A 17,398-nucleotide genomic window follows, 5' to 3' on the forward strand; every position below is an offset into this window, starting at 1 on the left:
AAAAAAAGATTGGACTCTCATCTTTCATCAGAAAAAAAAGTTTGTTTCTACCTTATTCCGTTTTTCAGTAATCCACAATAGAAAATGGTTAGTTTCACCTCTGTTTTGAAACAAACGTCTTTTAACGTCTTTGGCACTCCCCCATAGGATTTTACTAAACGTTATTGGCAGTCAAAGAGTTAAGCATTTGCACTCATGTTCACGCCTATGTATAGTTTTAAAGAAGAGGAAAAATCCGGAGTCAGGACCACTATCCATTATCTCTAAAAACAACAAGTAAATAAACAAAAGAAAAGAAGACCTGGATGTTGGAGAATCTACACAAAGAACCCCCCCCCCCCCACAACATTTAGCAAGCACATTAAAAATATGTTTTGATATTGTAACAGTAAATTATAAAATGACTTATGTGAAATAACATTTCAAATGCCCCACAACAACCCTATTCGAATAAGAAAGGATGCTCAAATGACTGTCCATACTTTTGACTTTTTTGCCTTTTGATTAACCCGTACAATATGTGTTACTTGGAATATAAAAACACAATTTCTTAAAGCTGTACAGTATATACCAAGCATAAGCCAAACACAAAATCCAATCTTTTGTTCCCTCCCACGGAGCAGAAAGAGGCCTGGACATAGTTAAGTCAGGGTATTTTTCTTTCTGGGGGACGGGAGGGTAAGGAGAGACCCCTTCACTCGCCAGTAATTCACCTGGTGCACAATCCGGAGAGTAAAGCACTGCATTCTTTGCCTTGTCCCTGTGATGTCAGTATATTTTTCTTAACATTCGTGCAACAAAGCCTTCGGGCTACTTTACAGGCTTCCACACAGGCCCGGAATCTGGAAAACATTTCCAAGAACCAAGCACTGTGCCGGGCTTCTTGTGCAGACCGAATTGTATTACAGCCAGATGCCGTTGCGCGTCTGACAACGTGTAATCCAGACACTTGTCGTTGGTGATTCTTAATAGGGCACATCAATACTCCACAGGTGGTTGCCACTGGAGACGGTGTTTATTTGTTATCCTGTCCGCTTACACTAGAACAAACGGGAACACGGAAATGTAATGACAGCGACCGTAGCTTCCTGCAGCGCGTGGGCAGGATGTTGTGGTGTGCAAAAGTGCAATTGAGTAACTAGCCTGGCATCCATGCAAGTAATGATCTGTAACATAATATGCAACACAGTGGCGTGAAAAAAAAAAAAGATTTGCCCCTCTTGAGTTCATATTCATCACACTTACATGTTTTGCATCATCAAGCCAATTTGAATATCTCACAAGGACAGATTGGCATTGCAAATGAGAATTAGTTAGCAATTGACTTACCTGGACAAATAAAGGTTAAAGAAGTAAATAAGGCCACTCCGCAAGTAAATGCTGATTTTATTTCCGACACAAAAGTGTGGATTTTATGCATTCTTTGACAAGGTGGTAAAGCAACTTGATAGAATAAGCCACCGCCATGTGATCAGGAAAAGGGACAAACCTTTCAGGAAGTGATGCCACTGTCAAGCAGGATTTCTCAACTTCCCGCAAGCACGCTTATGAAGCAACGGAGAGGCTTTGCGGTTGCGTGATGCCGTTTCAACAGGAAGTTGGAGAGAGTGGATACAATGTTCGTACAACTAGAACTGGTACTTGCAACAACAAAAAAGGTTATAATTGTGCTGGACTATTGGAAATGCCAGAAAATGTGCACTGTATCAACTGTAGTGCTTGGTGGAAAATTGGCCTGCAGAGGGTGGTAGCCGCCTTCTATTGTCTGGGAACGATACAAATTACGAGTCTTGTACTATCGCTATTTTGACCGAGATTTCACTTGCATGCGGCTGAACCTAATTTTCCAAATAAAACTTTTAGACGCTCATTGTCAATGAAATATTTTGTGTTCAGTCTTTCTGTTGGGGCCAGTACCAAATGGCCCACGGACTGGCACAAGTGGGTTGGGAGCCACCAGCCTAGATGACTTGAGAACCTAAACGGACGCTACAGTTAGTCGATGGACCTGAAATTGTTGAATGCCTTTGGTGCAGCGACTCATCACTGATGATGGTATTCACCGTGCTCAGAAAGGCAGACAAAGAGAAGCAACGGCTGCCCTGAAATTATGACCGTCACCGCCCCCGGCCTTGTAAATTCACCAGAAAAATTCTGTATTAAAAAAGGAATGTTTCCACTTGAGTCCAGCTGCAAAAAATCTTAATTCCAAATCCAGAGCTACTAGAAACGTCTACTGTGATGTCACGTTTGTAGAATGTCTAGCTGTATAAATGCTTAGTCCACAAAGTGGTATGGTTCAATCTGGTTTGGAAAGTCATTTTATTAGGTTTCTATTTCTATACAATAAACATTGCCAAATACATCAAACCTGAACAGTCCCACTAATCCGTATGCAGCGGGTACGCTAAAGTGCGCTTGTTTAGGATGTACCAATCCAAACAAACGTAAATCTGCCGCTTGGGTGGCATTGGCTGAATTGGCTTCTGTTTTAGATCTAACTGATCCGGTATGCCTTAACATTTCATGTCGTACACCAACCTAAAAGGTAACATGTCCACTATTAAAGCAAATTGTCTTTGTAGCCGAGGTCATAATGTAAGTACCGTAATTCTTTCCGTAAAATACGTAGGTAAGTTAAATTAAGCATGTTCAAATTATACTACTGTAAAGCCCTCATAAGGTTTTGCACATTCAAATAAGATGACTATAAATCTTGATTAAAGATTAAAATATGACTACTGTGAATCAAAACAATTGCACAGGGTCAATTAAGTCTAGCGTTATCATAGAGGCCTCAAAAGTTGCACTTTGAGTAACACTGCCGTAAATGCTCCAAAATTTGCGGAAGTAAAAATCTCTTACCATTAATCCTCCAAAATTTGTTACAGGTTCAACTATTACAAGCATGACGTGTGATGACGCATGATGAATGGACCTCTACCGCCTGGCATAAACGTGACATTACAGATACATTTGATAAATGGTTTGATGGCTTAAACTCAAAACTTCCTCTTACCCATCCCATCCTCACCAAAGTGGAAAAAAGAAGTTGAACTTAATCCATAGTTTGGTTTTGACAGTTCACCTTTCTACTTTGACTCACCTTGAAAATTTCACTTCTCCAAAGAACTGGGAGTTAGTGAGGAAGTCTTTTTGGTAGCACACTGATGCTTTGAATAGAGTCTAGTCCTGACTGTCTAGTCGTTGATCAGGCAACATGGCTGAAAGTCCCCTCAAACAGCAGCAACTTAAGGTGAGTTTACCGTTGGAAAGGCGTTGATTTGAAGTAGTGTTGTTCCAATACCGATATTGGTATCGGCAGAGTCCATTAAAACTGTGGTATCGGTGAGTACTAACAGGTAACATGCCGATACCATTAATAAACATTCACTGATGTGTGACATGTTCACTGCATGCCGAGCTAAGGTATCCTATTGGCCCTTAACTCTTTGACTGCCAGACGTTTTCAGAAAAGGGATGCCGTGGGTGCCAGCCGATTTTAAGCATTTTGACTGATCTTTCAAGGTCCATAGAAAATTATGTGTTTGGACTATGGAAACACACATACTACCAAAAAAAGATTGGACTCTCATCTTTCATCAGAAAAAAAAAGTTTGTTTCTACCTTATTCCGTTTTTCAGTAATCCACAATAGAAAATGGTTAGTTTCACCTCTGTTTTGAAACAAACGTCTTTTAACGTCTTTGGCACTCCTCCATAGGATTTTACTAAACGTTATTTAACGTTTTTGGCAGTCAAAGAGTTAAATGCTCTGAACCAATGGCAGGACAGCTTTTTCATGTTGAGAAAAACCCAACTCGGTATCGGTATGGTATCGGCCGATGCGGCAAAGCTGGGTATCGGAATCGGTATCGGGGGCCAAAAAAACGGTATCGGAACAACACCAGTTTGAATATATGAGATGGGAGAGCGTTTTGCCTGAAACATGGTAGATTTACTCGTCATTAATATCACTCCGAGGCGGACAGATGTTTGTCATTCAAGACGTGTTAAGTATTGTACAAGCTTGGACTCCCTAAGAGTCCCTCATTTGACATTCAAGAGAGTTTCAGATCCCGGAAACTCGATCTAGTTTGTTTACTACGATGAGTCAGACTTTTCTTGCAGCCAACCCCCATACTCAACCCCCGTGAAACTCTTTGACCACTCACCTGCTGGCCCTGTGATGCTGCCCAGAGACCACTTCTTTGTACTGCCTGGCTATAAATTTGGCAATGAATGGGTCCACATCTGATCTAAAAAGCCTGAACTGCTCTCGGGTGTGAAGGGAGGGCGGTTAATGGAGTATTAAAACAAAGTAGGACTGCATTGACAAAGATGCCTCATAGAGTGTACAGTATTGTCGGGATTTTGGGTGTTTTTTTTTTTATCTGGCTGGCCACTGGCATCTTTTTAAGTTCTTCCAAACTTCGTGCATCTTAAATTCTACACATCAAGGGGTCCTCAATTGAAAGGTTCTATTTGGGGAAAATCAATTGCGCCACGCACAAAGCTCCTCCTTGATTGGCTGTGTCTGTTCAAATGCGACTACCATAAATCTCAAAAGTTACTATGAATTCCCCCAAAGGTATATCAAGGTGACCTCTATTATTCCAGATTCCAGATTGAGGACCTTTGCTTTTGAGGAATGTATGTGTCAGTCCCTGTTTTTGTCCTCTAAGTAGTAACAATGCTCTCATCACCACTCGAGAGAGAGAGAAGCCGTTTCATAATTTGCCCATGACTCAATCCTCCTCGTCACACAGACTGTTACAGCCTCTCATCTGTAATCATTGCACTTTTGTGTTGTTGCTACCGCTAGCCTCTAATCACCTCGTGAAGTTATACACCTTTGCGTCCTGCCCTATTTATTTATAGTCAAATAACAGTAGCTTGTTACTCGTGGCAATGGGTTTGCACATTACATACTTCTGCAAAATAGTAAAGAAAAAATAAAACAAAAAAGTGCAAAATCTGCTTCCAAGATTCGCTGATGTCTAGCAAAATTTGCTTACTTTTTCATGACAAAGTTGGTTGAATTCTTAACTCTTTGACTGCCAAAAACGTTAAATAACGTTTAGTAAAATCCTATGGAGGAGTGCCAAAGACGTTAAAAGACGTTTGTTTCAAAACTGAGGTGAAACTAACCATTTTCTATTGTTGATTACTCAAAAACGGAATAAGGTAGAAACAAACTTTTTTTTTCTGATGAAAGATGAGAGTCCAATCTTTCACGTGTGTTTCCATAGTCCAAACACATAATTTTCTATGGACCTTGAAAGATCAGTCAAAATGCTTAAATCGGCTGGCACCCACGGCATCCCTTTTCTGAAAACGTCTGGCAGTCAGAGTTATCAGCACGACTTGAGTAATATTTGGATTTTTAAAACAATTTTTTGAAAGAATTGTGGCAAATTCCAAATTGCATCAGGAATAAAATTTATTGAATTTATTACTGTGCCTAATGTAGCATATTTCGTAGTCGTATTCCAGACAATCTGTTGCGCAATAATTAAAGAGCTTTGTCCTGCACAGATTCGAAAAACAGCTCAGCTGCAACAATGGTGAACGTGTACTTGAAGGCCAAGCAGCATTAATCCACAGCGCAACAGCTTCTCATTGGGCCAGTTAGCAGGGAGGTGTCGTAATCAGATTAATAACTGCTCGTTTCAATTTTCTTACTGCTTGGTCCCTCCTCACACTTTTTGTTCCTGACCAGAGATGGACTGACTTCCTTGAAGACTTTCTTTTTTATTTTTTTACTTGCGCTAGCATAAATACTGCAGTCATGTTGCGCCGAAGAAGCGAGTTCTTTATCTTCCTGGACAGCCCCCCTGTGAAACTGGAGAAAGATGGGCGAAAGCTGAGTCCTTATGAAGAGTACCTGCAGGTTCTTCTCCAGATGAAGATGACCAGCACCGTGAGTGAGCGCATATGATGCCCATGCCAGAGTGGTAAAGTCCCAGAACTGAGGTTCTCAAACTATCAAAAATGCCCTCATAAATCCCAACAACAATTAAAATGTCTTTCACGTCATGGGATATATTTATTTGAACCTAAATATTCATGACCTGTTAAATATAAAGGAAATTAGTACTGGTAACCAAGTGCAATGGAATTAAATGCAATATTTATCCATTATTGTCGCTAGCTGATGTGCACTGAACCCACTGTTTGGTAACTTAGCTCCATCCATTTGGGTGATATATTAAGCGACTTTCCCAACCACTTTTGCAACAACAACAAAAAAGAAAAAAAAATCCCTGTTACCGACAACAGGAGCTAAATAATTTTCACAATGTTTTGCGTATGGCAAAAAAGGAGTCAAGCACGGAGTAATTGGAGCTGAACATGACTAAAGACATGGTGCACTTTTATATGTTGCAAAAGCAGTGATTTATCAACATGTTGGAAACTTTCGACCCAAGGTACAGTATGTGCTTCCAATTTTGCCGAGGTCACCATGCCTCTCTCACCTATACAACTCCACATGAGAACAGAATGCGAGAGTGCTAGAAATGTCAGATTCATCTGATGAGACGTGACAATTTATCATTGCTTTTAATTGCCCCAAAGTTACGGCAGATAATTGGTTTAGGAGGTTTGGGGTCTCAAGTTACGGCTTGCGGTTCCTGGATCCCAGTTTGTGGGAGTACACCATACGATGGAGGTCTTACATTTCAGCAGGGCTGAGGCGTCGCTATAAATAGTCGTGGGACATGCAAATGACAACTCGCATGGTTGAGGTCAGCAAACAGCTGCTATGATTTTTCATCAGGTTTGTACGAGTGGCCGCTCGTCTGCTGTTACTTTGGTAATTGATAATGATACATTAAGGAGCCAGAGATAGGCGCAAGTTAAAAGTTTTAGCCTTCAAGTTCCAAGTTACTATGCCCAAAAATAAAGAAAGTCAAGTCATTCTTTGGATTAAGTAAAGAACAAGTTCAGTGACAGTCCTCAGGGATGTGATTTTTCCGCTAATTCGCGGAATTCCGCTTTTTTTATCCCCCCCCACCCCAAAAAAAAAAATCCGATTTTTTTTTTTTTGTAGTTCATTGTGCATGCACATGACTCCGACAGATAACATCTTCTGCTATAACAAAGACATTTGTGGTATCCTCTAATATGAGTTACTTTTCATTTGGTCACGATACAATTATTTGTTCATGAAATTTGAACTCTTCAACATTATTTATGTGTTAACTTAGTAATCACATTAGTTAGATATGATGATATTCTCAGTGATAGTTTTTAAAAGCAAAGGCAGTCCAATGTTTTTGAATGTGACTGATTTTGAGTTGACTAAAACTGCCATTTCATATGGGATAGTTCAATATACATTGAAAATTTATGCTGTTGTTTTGTCTATTTCTTTGTCATGTGAGTGCATTGAAAGTACTTAAAAACACGGAAAACCCATGAGCTCCGGAAGCCCCCCCTTGTCCCCCCACCAGGGCACTGCCCTGGACCTAGCTGGGTGCCAGCGGCCCCCAGACCCCCGGCTAAATTTTCAGATCATTTCACTTTGGTCAAATCACATCCCTGAGTCCTACATTCTCAACGTGAAACCAGAACATTCAGACATTTCTCTATTGTGTTCATAAGCACGTTTTGCATATCCTTCCTCTACTAGGTTGCGTGACCCAAAATTGCCAAAAGAGTTTTTAAAACCGGAGGTATACCTTGAAACAGGAAGCCGTGTCATACTCCAGTTGGACTGATTGTTACTAGACTGTATGCGTAGTTTCTGTCAGGCGCGCGTAATCTACCAAGGTATTTTTGTTTTGATGTGACATGTACCTTGAACCTGCCTTTTTGTTTTTTCAAAATTTTTTTGTGCAATTTCCCCAAAGCTTGTTAGTTAAGCTCCTTGGCCTGGCACATGTGGCTGTTTCTGTTCGGCCCCTGCTACCCGTGATGAGGTTACTCTGGGCTACGGGAACATTATTCCGCCCCGCTTCCTCGGACAAAGCGCAATGTGTGTCGGAAGAGAAGGCTCGGCATGTCCGCCAAATATTTGTCCACGCTTGCCGTACGCCCACGGCATGCAGAGCGAAGCGCTGCATCGAAGCAGCAATAGTGCCTTGCTGTGTGTGCTAGTTGAAGAAGCAGCTATTTGAAGCCATTTAACACAATTTATTTGCTTTTATTAGAGGAGATCTGGACAATGGAGGCTATTGGTCTATTATCACATTTGGGAGTAAGGGTTTTCCTTTACGCTCGTTTCGTTTTATGACCTCCACCAAGCACATAAAGGGCAACTCTGCGAGATCACTGTTGCTGTGATATTTCAGCCAAGCCAAAAGTTCAAGCGGACGTCGTATAACCAGTCGAGGGCGTAACTGTAACTTAAACTGGGACTCTGTAAATCCATCTACTGTGGGTCTTTCAGTGATGTTACCCGAATTTGTACACAGTCGGAAGCCCCCCCCCCCCAACCCCACCACTCCACAGTTAACTCTTTGACTGCCAAAAAACGTTAAATAACGTTTAGTAAAATCCTATGGAGGAGTGCCAAAGACGTTAAAAGACGTTTGTTTCAAAACAGAGGTGAAACTAACCATTTTCTATTGTTGATTACTCAAAAAGGGAATAAGGTAGAAACAAACTTTTTTTTCTGATGAAAGATGAGAGTCCAATCTTTCATTTGGTAGTATGTGTGTTTCCATAGTCCAAACACATAATTTTCTGTGGACCTTGAAAGATCAGTCAAAAGATCAGTCAAAATGCTTAAATCGGCTGGCACCCACGGCATCCCTTTTCTGAAAACGTCTGGCAGTCAAAGAGTTAAGGTCACCGGTAATTTTTGTTCACCTGGGCACTACCTTTGTCATAAATGGACGTCAAAGCCCTCTACTAGCTGTCTTTTTGTCCACTTATAAAAAAATAAACAAACACATTCCTCTAAGTCTGCACTTGCCTAAATAATAAAAATAAATACCTTTTATGATCCTCATTAGAAAATGTCCCTTTGTTTACGCCTTGGATTGCATTGAAAAGTTGTCGCAAGCGCCTTTTTTAGCATTGTCGGCAAACTTTGTATTTAATACAGATTATCGGGGTTTGTGATGTACTTTGTCTTCATAACAATAGGCCTCAGGGCGCCCACCCTCCACCAGTAGAACATCTGCACAACCCCAAAGTCACTGGCGGGACATCTGCTTTGCGTTGACTCAACAGGTTTCCTGTCTGCCACTGATGCAATGTGAGCGAAGCATGAAGCAGATGAGAAAGTAAATCCTCAAGCTAGAAATAAATAACTCAGTAGCGCCCCCTGGAAAGTTAGAAAAGTTAGCCCTCGGGGGCAACCAGTTTCACTGATCAACATGAGTACGGGTGGACCGGTCTATCGTTAACGGGACACACACACACACAAAAAGCCTCAAGGACACATGGTCGAAACTGAACAGGAAGTCAACTATTTGGCCGTTTAGGGAGAATCCCAAAATTCACTTTGTGGTGCTCCCGGGAATGTTGGAAAAAAATTGCCTTGGTCATCAGTTTTAACATGAAATTGGGTGGACAGGTCCATGCTAATAATAGCGTGCATAAAAAAGTTGCACGGATGCATGCCTCAAATTGAAAATGAAAACGGCCATTTTTGTTTGAAGCAAGCCGTTTTGGAAAAATCTCTGGACTTTGCCTGGGAATTTGGCCAAATGTGCTACAGTTGGATGCAGGTATAAACAGTTGGGAGAGACGACACAAAATTGCTAAGATTTTTTTGACTATGCTGTCTAATGTGGGAAATGGATAATAGCGTAAAGATGGGGTGTGAAAACCCTTGTTAGTGTTTGGGAACATTTTGTTCGTGGTTGAAGTCTACCCTCCTGTTTGGGAAAATTTTGGTTGTAGTCAAAGTCCATCCTCCTATCACCATAATAATATTTATTTGCTGGTAAGAGTATTTATTCCAGGTGCCTGCAGATTCTCAAAAAGTCTTAATCAGATTTTCCTAAATTATAACAAATTACATATAATCCTTCAAATCCACTGCACAAAGGTCATAAAAATTCCAGAGACCCAATGAGCAGCATAATTGCTATTGTTGACTATTTTGTTTAGATTTGGATACGTTTTCTTTTTTAAATTTAATACATTTTTAATTTGGCTCTTAAATCGGAGGTTACTCTAGTATTAGTATATAATATATATTTTTTTACATGATTTTCAGTCTGATTCCTCTTTTCTTTTGAGTTCATTAGCAAGGCTTTCCTTTTAAAACCTTCCAGGCAATCAATGATGCAGCTTCTTTTCTCAATCTCGCGTCTTAAATGACATTGATTTTTCTGATGCTTTTCTTCGACTTCTTCTATGTTCATTGGAGTGGCAAAGTGTTGGTTGTAAAAACACGTGGACCTGGGAGGGTTTGTCATGTGGTTTTGATTCTGCTGCGCGGCAGTTGCGTTATGGAAAACCTTGTCGTCCAGTGAGTGCATCGCGTCCTGTTTTTCAACAATTCGCACTGTTGACTTGTTTTAGGGAGGTGAGAATATCAGCTAATTCTCATTTTGTCCGTTCAGCATAAACCTCAAGGCTTTTTTGGGAAAATTTGTCTAAATATGCGATTTGGAATCTGGTAAATCTGCTTCTTAATGTTTTTATGAATTGCATAACTAGTTGATTGTGCACCATTTCTAACCTTAAAATGTGCAACGTTGCAGTAATACCGTCAACCCCCGTAAGCACCTGAAGGCACCGCAATCGAGCTTGATTGCATCATATGTGATTGGCTCATTTGCTCTGTAAACAGGGAGTTGTAGAAATGAGGAGATCTTGCGTTATCTGGTCCGATCGGATCAATATTCCCTGGGTAGCCTGTAATCAGCAGCTCTAATCTGGAGTGGAGGCTAAATAACGTGCATTAGTTGCGATTAGGTGGTGGTGCGGTGCATTTAGATGATCTCTAATCCCTGTCACCAGTTGGGAAGGGCTGTGGGCAGGCTGATCCTTGAACAACCGCGTATTTGTTTGCTTTATGTCACATGGGCCTTCTGTACTTATATTTAGCTCGGGGTTCCTTTTGTCCCCCCCCACCCCCCACCCCGCTTGAACTCTCTTCCTATTTCCCGAATGATAAAAAAATGTTTAGCTGCGCACTTCTATTTGTTTTCCCTCATGGGCTACCACAATAGAGCACACATCATGGGGAATGGTGGCCGTGTCCTGAAATAACAATCAGCGAAGTGATGATTTTTTTTTTATTGCTGATTTTGAAAAGGTTCACATGCAGTCAACAAATATTGTCAAAACGAGTAACATAAAACACAGTAAAGTGTGCATGCCAGGCTACGGTGATTCCCCATCTATTTGCAGTTTGTTATTCACCCCAAGCCCTGTATATTAAAAGTTATAATTGGTGTCGAGGAACTATGTTACATCTCGACAGAGAGACTATGATAAATCAAATTAAGCTCTTTTACAAAAGCTGAACCCTGAAGCTTTTGTGCTATTTTAAACCGTTGATAATTCCCTCCATCTCATCTGTAAATCAAAAGGTAGGACCAACGTTAATGTGAAGGTACATTCTAAGCAAAGTCTGCTCGACTGCCTGAATAATTTCTTTCACTGCCTGTCATTGATAATTCATAAAACCTTCGGGTGGGTGGCTTGGCTCTTCTTGCCTTGATGGCCTTAGACCTTAGACCTTCCAGCGTCGGTGGCGCATTGGGCAGCAGGAGTCTTTTGGTCTTTTGATTGTTTATTCTTAATCCAATTTTCTCTGCTGTTGTTTTCAAAATATCAGGCATTTCTTGCAACTCTTGCATGCTGTTGCTAATTAATGCAATGTCATCTGCAAAGTCAAGATCTGATAGTTTTGCTTTTCCTTTTTTGAGTTAAATTCGGGATTATAATGTTATCATTTTGATTTTAACGTCATAAAACAGTGGTCCAGTGAAGGCCTGTGGGATCTGAGGTTCAAGGCTAACACTCACCCCTCAATTGTAATCCCTTTCCTGTGTAGTCCCGCCCCATCCCTCTTCCCTCCCTTCCTACCTCCCCCTACTTCACTCCCTCACTGTCCTCCTCCGCCATCCTGTCCGTTGCACCTTACGCCTGATGGAGCATTAACACCGCGGGCCGCTTCACATTTCACATCGACTCAGAGAGTGGAGTTTCTACCGGGTTTCTCTCCCCGACAATCAGGAATTACTCATTTTCGCGTGGGAGTCGGCGGGCACAGCTCCCAAGCGCTACTTGGATATGGTCTTGTGGATGGACGCCGTCTCGGACTAAACCTGAGTTTTGGATTTTTTTTCTGGAGGAAAGTGGGATACGATGTTGCCGTTGCAAAAAAGGGTAATGCAGTTATGTGCGGAGGTTTGTGTTTGTTGATTATTACAGTGTATTTTTTAAACTTTTGTAATGCAGAGGTTCGCAATCAGGGAACCCTTAGAGGGTTTTTCAAAGGCTCCCTCTCATAAATATTAATAACTAACAAAATAACATGGCAACTTCTTGGGGATTTTGCTTCGGACCCCCATGCTATGGCTCGCTGACCCCAGTTTGAGTACCACTGTTCAAATGAGGACTTTTCAAAGCCGTCCGGTCTGCCGACTGAGTCGATTGATTGCCCATTGAAGCTAGCAAACAATGCCGGCCGGAAACTCCCCTCTCACTCAAGGCACTATTATTGTCCCCCCACCCTCTGAGATTATCAGTGGTGAAGGCATTTCATTCTTTTTCATGCAACATTGTAGCCCTTAACAAAGCTACAGCTGGGCAGTAAAGTAAAACTGTTATATTTTGTTGCAGTCATCATAAAACCTCATTCATTGTCAGACTTGAAATTGTCCATTGGTGTGAATGTGAGTGTGAGTGCTTGTTTGTCTATATGTGGCCTGTAACTGACTGGTAACCAGTCCAGGGCGTATCCCACTTCTTGCCCTGAAATCAGCTGGAATAGGCTCCAGCTCACCCACAAACCTAGCGAGATACTGTAAGTGGTATGGGAAATGGATGGGCATTTACATCGCGGTAGCACGACGGTCACATTTTTAGCACGTCTGCCTAGAGTCATAGTGGCTAGCATGAGAAGTTAACAACAATCTACATCTTCACTTAACCATCAGTCTATCCACAGCACTGGACAAAAGTAGGTGGACACCATGGGAGGCTTTTGAGTTTCTGCCGCTTTAAGGCAACTTGGGTGATTGAGTGAATACGGAAGATATGTGGAAATGTACAAGTATTGTCCCCCACCACAGCTACTTCCTGTGTCACAAACACACTTTTCTGCAGAGCTGCATCAGTCAGTCATGTAGCCTGCAGGCTCGGTTTGTGAATGTATTGAGCGGGACACTCCAGACATGGTAGATGACAGGATGGGGAGCTGCCAAAGTGATGACAATTTAGCATGTTTCTTTCTGCAAAAATATAGCGGCAGTGTTGTAAGTACACCGGTGGATTCTGTCTCCTCGAAGGCACATTTTAAAATCTGTACTGTATTGTATTGCAGCAAAGTAGATATTGTGAAGTATAATGAAGTGGACAGAGCTCAGGCAAAGCAACAAGCTAAGCTAATGTTAGCATGCTTATTTTTGACATATCTAGCCACAGCACAAATCCGCTCGACCAATGATCAACCAGCAATGCTTTAACTCCAGAAGCTCTGATATTAGTATACACAGTTTCAGTTCATCATAAGCAGCTGGAAACACACTCGCTAATGTTAGCCTAGCCCATTGCTTCGAATGCTGCAATGCTATTGCTGTATACTCTATTTTCTCTACTTAGCTGAAAAAAATTGATTGGTGCCAAATGCTCAATGGTTGAGCAGATTTGTGATTTTGTTGTGCGAAAAAAACAAAAAACTACATGCATGCTAATGTTAGCCTAGCATGCTGCTGTGCTTTAGCTCACAATGCTACACAGTCTCCACTTTGCGGCAGAGTCTACCATAGTACTAGTGGAAAACAACTGCTGTTTGATTATTGGTTGATCAGATTTGTGATACTCAACAAGAAATAACAAAAACTAACACAACTTAGCTTAGCATGTTATGTTGCCTTAGCTCTGGACGCAGGCGGCCCATTGGACCATCGTCTGCCTCCATTGATGCATTTTTACTGGTGTGCTTTTCGCATTTTCCAACCTTGCCAGTTGCCATCAATTGATATAACTGCCAATAAATATCACTCCATCTTTCCTGCAGGATCAATTTGACAACTTGGAGAAGCATACGCAGTGGGGGATCGAGTTTCTGGAGAGGTACGCCAAATTTGTCAAGGAGAGGTCCGAGATCGAAATCAACTATGCAAAACAAATTAGGTGAGTACTTGAACAAGGGATTAAAAGAAGGACATTTTAAATTTGCCACTGGTGATTGTACACTGATAGTCTTTATATTAATTCACAGACATGTTTTTAAGACACCTAAACACTGACTTAGGAGGAAATCACATTCACTGCTGCTATCTGTTGTTGACTTCTGTTTCAAGTGGGAGAAAGTCAAGTCAGTGTGTGTGCGAGTGTGGTGCGTTGCAAGGGCAGCGCTTGTGTGTTTCCATGGCAACATGTAGGTATCAGCCTTATGTACCCCCCACCAGGTCTGACCCAGATTTGCGTTCCTCCAACCACAAGTGTCTCTAACCCCCCCCAGGCGATGAGTGTATGAGCAGCCCAACATGGTGGGGGATTACCAACCCCCCAACACACACACGCACACACACACACACACACACACCCGTTTAGTCATCTATAAAGAGGACTGGCAATATGGCTTTAACTCCCCCCCTTACCCCTCCCTTCTTTTTTTTTTTTACGGGCTAGCCAATACTGTCACGGTATTTCCTTAGCAACAAATCTGATGGCCATCTTCTTATTTTTGTGAGAATTAAGTCTGCTTGAGATAATGGGACAATCTGTCTGTGCTTGTTTTCCCCACCCCAACCTCAGAACATGTGGTAAATTGACATTGATTTTGGTATTTTTGTTTAATTGGGGTTTTATTTACATAAAATGGCAAAGACATGGTTCTGGTAATTATTTGGCATTTTATGTGGGTCCTTTATTCATACCAATTGCAAAGTACAGTCCAACTATGCCCATGGGTGGAGTGGTCTGTCTGTTGGTGTTTTCCTAGACATAACAGACTCGTTGGGAGTACATGCATGCAGGAAATTGACGCGCAAAATACGTTTATAGGTTTATAAATACTGCAAGACCATCTCCACTTGTGGTGACGCAAAGTTGGCCGCTTTGAAGCCACACGCCTTCGACACCCGATCGTGCGTCTGTGTGTGTGAACCAGTTGTGCTTCAGTGAGAGGGATGCTTTAAAAAATATTTTAAAGATGATGATGACAATGCATTTAATGAAATGATTTCTGCGATGATCCAGAGGGTTCAATGCATGCTGTTCCGAAGCCCTGCGTCACATTTTAGACCTTTGACCAGCGTGGTCTGCCAAATTCCCAAACACTGTAAACTAGACTTGCCCCAGCACAAAAATGAAGATGCGGCAGTTTTTGTGGCGAGCATGCACACGCTTGTCTACGAAAATATGAGAATGAATTTATGCTTAAAAAAAAAGGCAATTTAATACTGAGAAAATTGCAATGGTATTTTGGTTAAATGATGATTATCGTAGAATTAGAACTTCGTCCTGGTATTATTTTTTTCCCATTTTATTCTCGTAAAATTTCTTCCTGAAAAAATTAGTCTCTCTTCTCATCAAATTCTGACATTATTCTTGTAAAAATGATGACTTTAGTCTGGTTAATACCGATTTTATTTATTTTTAAAGATTTGAAATTTGTGACTTCATTATCACAGTTTTTATCTTTAAGAAGTTGCCCAAGCATTCTTACCTACAGTAAATATACTTTTATTTTTCCAACAATTCATTTGCAATTACAGGCTAACAACAATACAAAACAATAGTAACACATCGTATGTACACCTCCTGCAGTATGTCTGTTCCCTCCCATAGCAACCACACACGCTGCACTAATCCACAACTAATCCTCTTCCAATTGCATTGGTGTAAACATGCACAATGCTTCGGTCCAGGCAATACATTAGTGCCTCCCCCTCCCCCACAAATTCCAGTCCAACATAAGCCAATGTGGCACGTCTGACAATAAGGACTATTACCTTTACTTCGACACGTTTCCTTAAGTATATTAAATAAGGTGAGTGGACCCAATCAACCTTGACACGTGACATCTGGCCTGGAATGACTGAATGGCGACCTGAGTACTATAATTAGACAAGGACAAGAAGGGCGGTGATGGCGACTAGGATGGTTAAATCTGCCTAGCAACAGTGCAAGAGAGACATCAGGGATAAGGGCAGATTAAGCAGAATGGAGTGCAGACAGTTTTTTTTTTTTTTTTTTTAAATTTCCCATTATTTATTGATACATATTTTCCCTTCCAATGTATGCAGTTAAGTGGGAACGCCAATGTCCATTTCCATAGCACTTATCCTCATTAGGGTTGCGGGTGAGCTAGATGGGCTGCCAGTCAAACACAGGCCTTAAAACTCCACTAAAATGGATTTTATTCTGGTAAAGGTATGATTTTATTCTTGTAAATAAATGGTAAAACGACTATTCACTTCTGATCAAAATACGTTTTATAATTTGGTAGGACAATGATTTTATTCTCATACATTTTAAAAATTAACAATGTATTTTCTTGAATTCATCAATTCTGTCAATTTTCCAACTGTATTCTCGTAAAATGACTTACTTCTGACCAACCTTTACCAAACCATATTACTCACAATTCTTTTAAGGCAGTACGATTTAAAGCAACAGGGCACAGACGTAGTTGACAGACTACGTTAGACCCTCCAGATTTACCCTAGAGTCTAGACTAGTCTAGTAAAATTAAGACTTATCTGGTAAAATACTGATCTTATTCTGGTAAAATTACGAATACATTTTTTTTGCATTAAAACTTACACTAATAAATTTACTGTTAAAAGCTGTTATTTGGCAAAATGACAACTATTATAAAAATCTGTATTATGTTTGGATATTTATGACTTCAATCTTGTAAAATTACTCAATTATTTTGACAGGTATTATTTTGGTCTGTTTTTGTATCTATCCCAAGGTGGCAGATTAGCCACGTAGCATCCGTCTTTCCAACTCATGCCGCTCAGTCCGAGTCACAATAAGGGCACGGCACGTTATAGAAGCAAGTTTGCGCATGTTTGTGTCTGGTGAATGGCTCTGCGTTTGACCTCCCCCAGGGCTCGGAGGGTGATTTATGACCCAACGAGAAGGATGGAGACGTCGTAGCCGGGGCGGAAAGCACTCTTCGGAATTGACTGGATAGGCACTGGCTTGGCAGTTGCACAAGGCCTGTGTCAGACAAACGTAACAATGGCAGTCACTTGCGCTCTCCAGGATCTGCCAATATAGATGCGTGCATTCTAGAGCTC

General features: G+C 41.2%; 2 protein-coding genes across 12 annotated transcripts in view; one reads left to right on the top strand and one right to left on the bottom strand.

The window, feature by feature from the left end:
• Positions 1-17,398, bottom strand: part of agpat2 (1-acylglycerol-3-phosphate O-acyltransferase 2 (lysophosphatidic acid acyltransferase, beta)) — a 64,247-nt gene that overhangs the window by 20,287 nt on the left and 26,562 nt on the right. The gene's annotated exons all lie outside the window — the stretch shown is intronic.
• Positions 1-17,398, top strand: part of fnbp1b (formin binding protein 1b) — a 58,771-nt gene that overhangs the window by 5,364 nt on the left and 36,009 nt on the right. For 3 of the 11 annotated variants that reach the window (XM_077542913.1, XM_077542920.1, XM_077542921.1), the window contains exons 1-2: positions 5,499-5,922; positions 14,158-14,273. In XM_077542913.1, coding sequence (XP_077399039.1) covers positions 5,791-5,922; positions 14,158-14,273 — 248 coding nt within the window. In that variant the 5' untranslated portion in view covers positions 5,499-5,790. Of the gene's footprint in view, positions 1-5,495; positions 5,923-11,670; positions 12,324-14,157; positions 14,274-17,398 lie in introns of those variants that run through there. The other 8 variants (XM_077542917.1, XM_077542919.1, XM_077542922.1 and 5 more) reach the window with 8 other exon arrangements.

The sequence above is a fragment of the Vanacampus margaritifer genome, chromosome 14, assembly GCF_051991255.1.
Source record: "Vanacampus margaritifer isolate UIUO_Vmar chromosome 14, RoL_Vmar_1.0, whole genome shotgun sequence".
Taxonomy (NCBI): Eukaryota; Metazoa; Chordata; class Actinopteri; order Syngnathiformes; family Syngnathidae; genus Vanacampus; species Vanacampus margaritifer.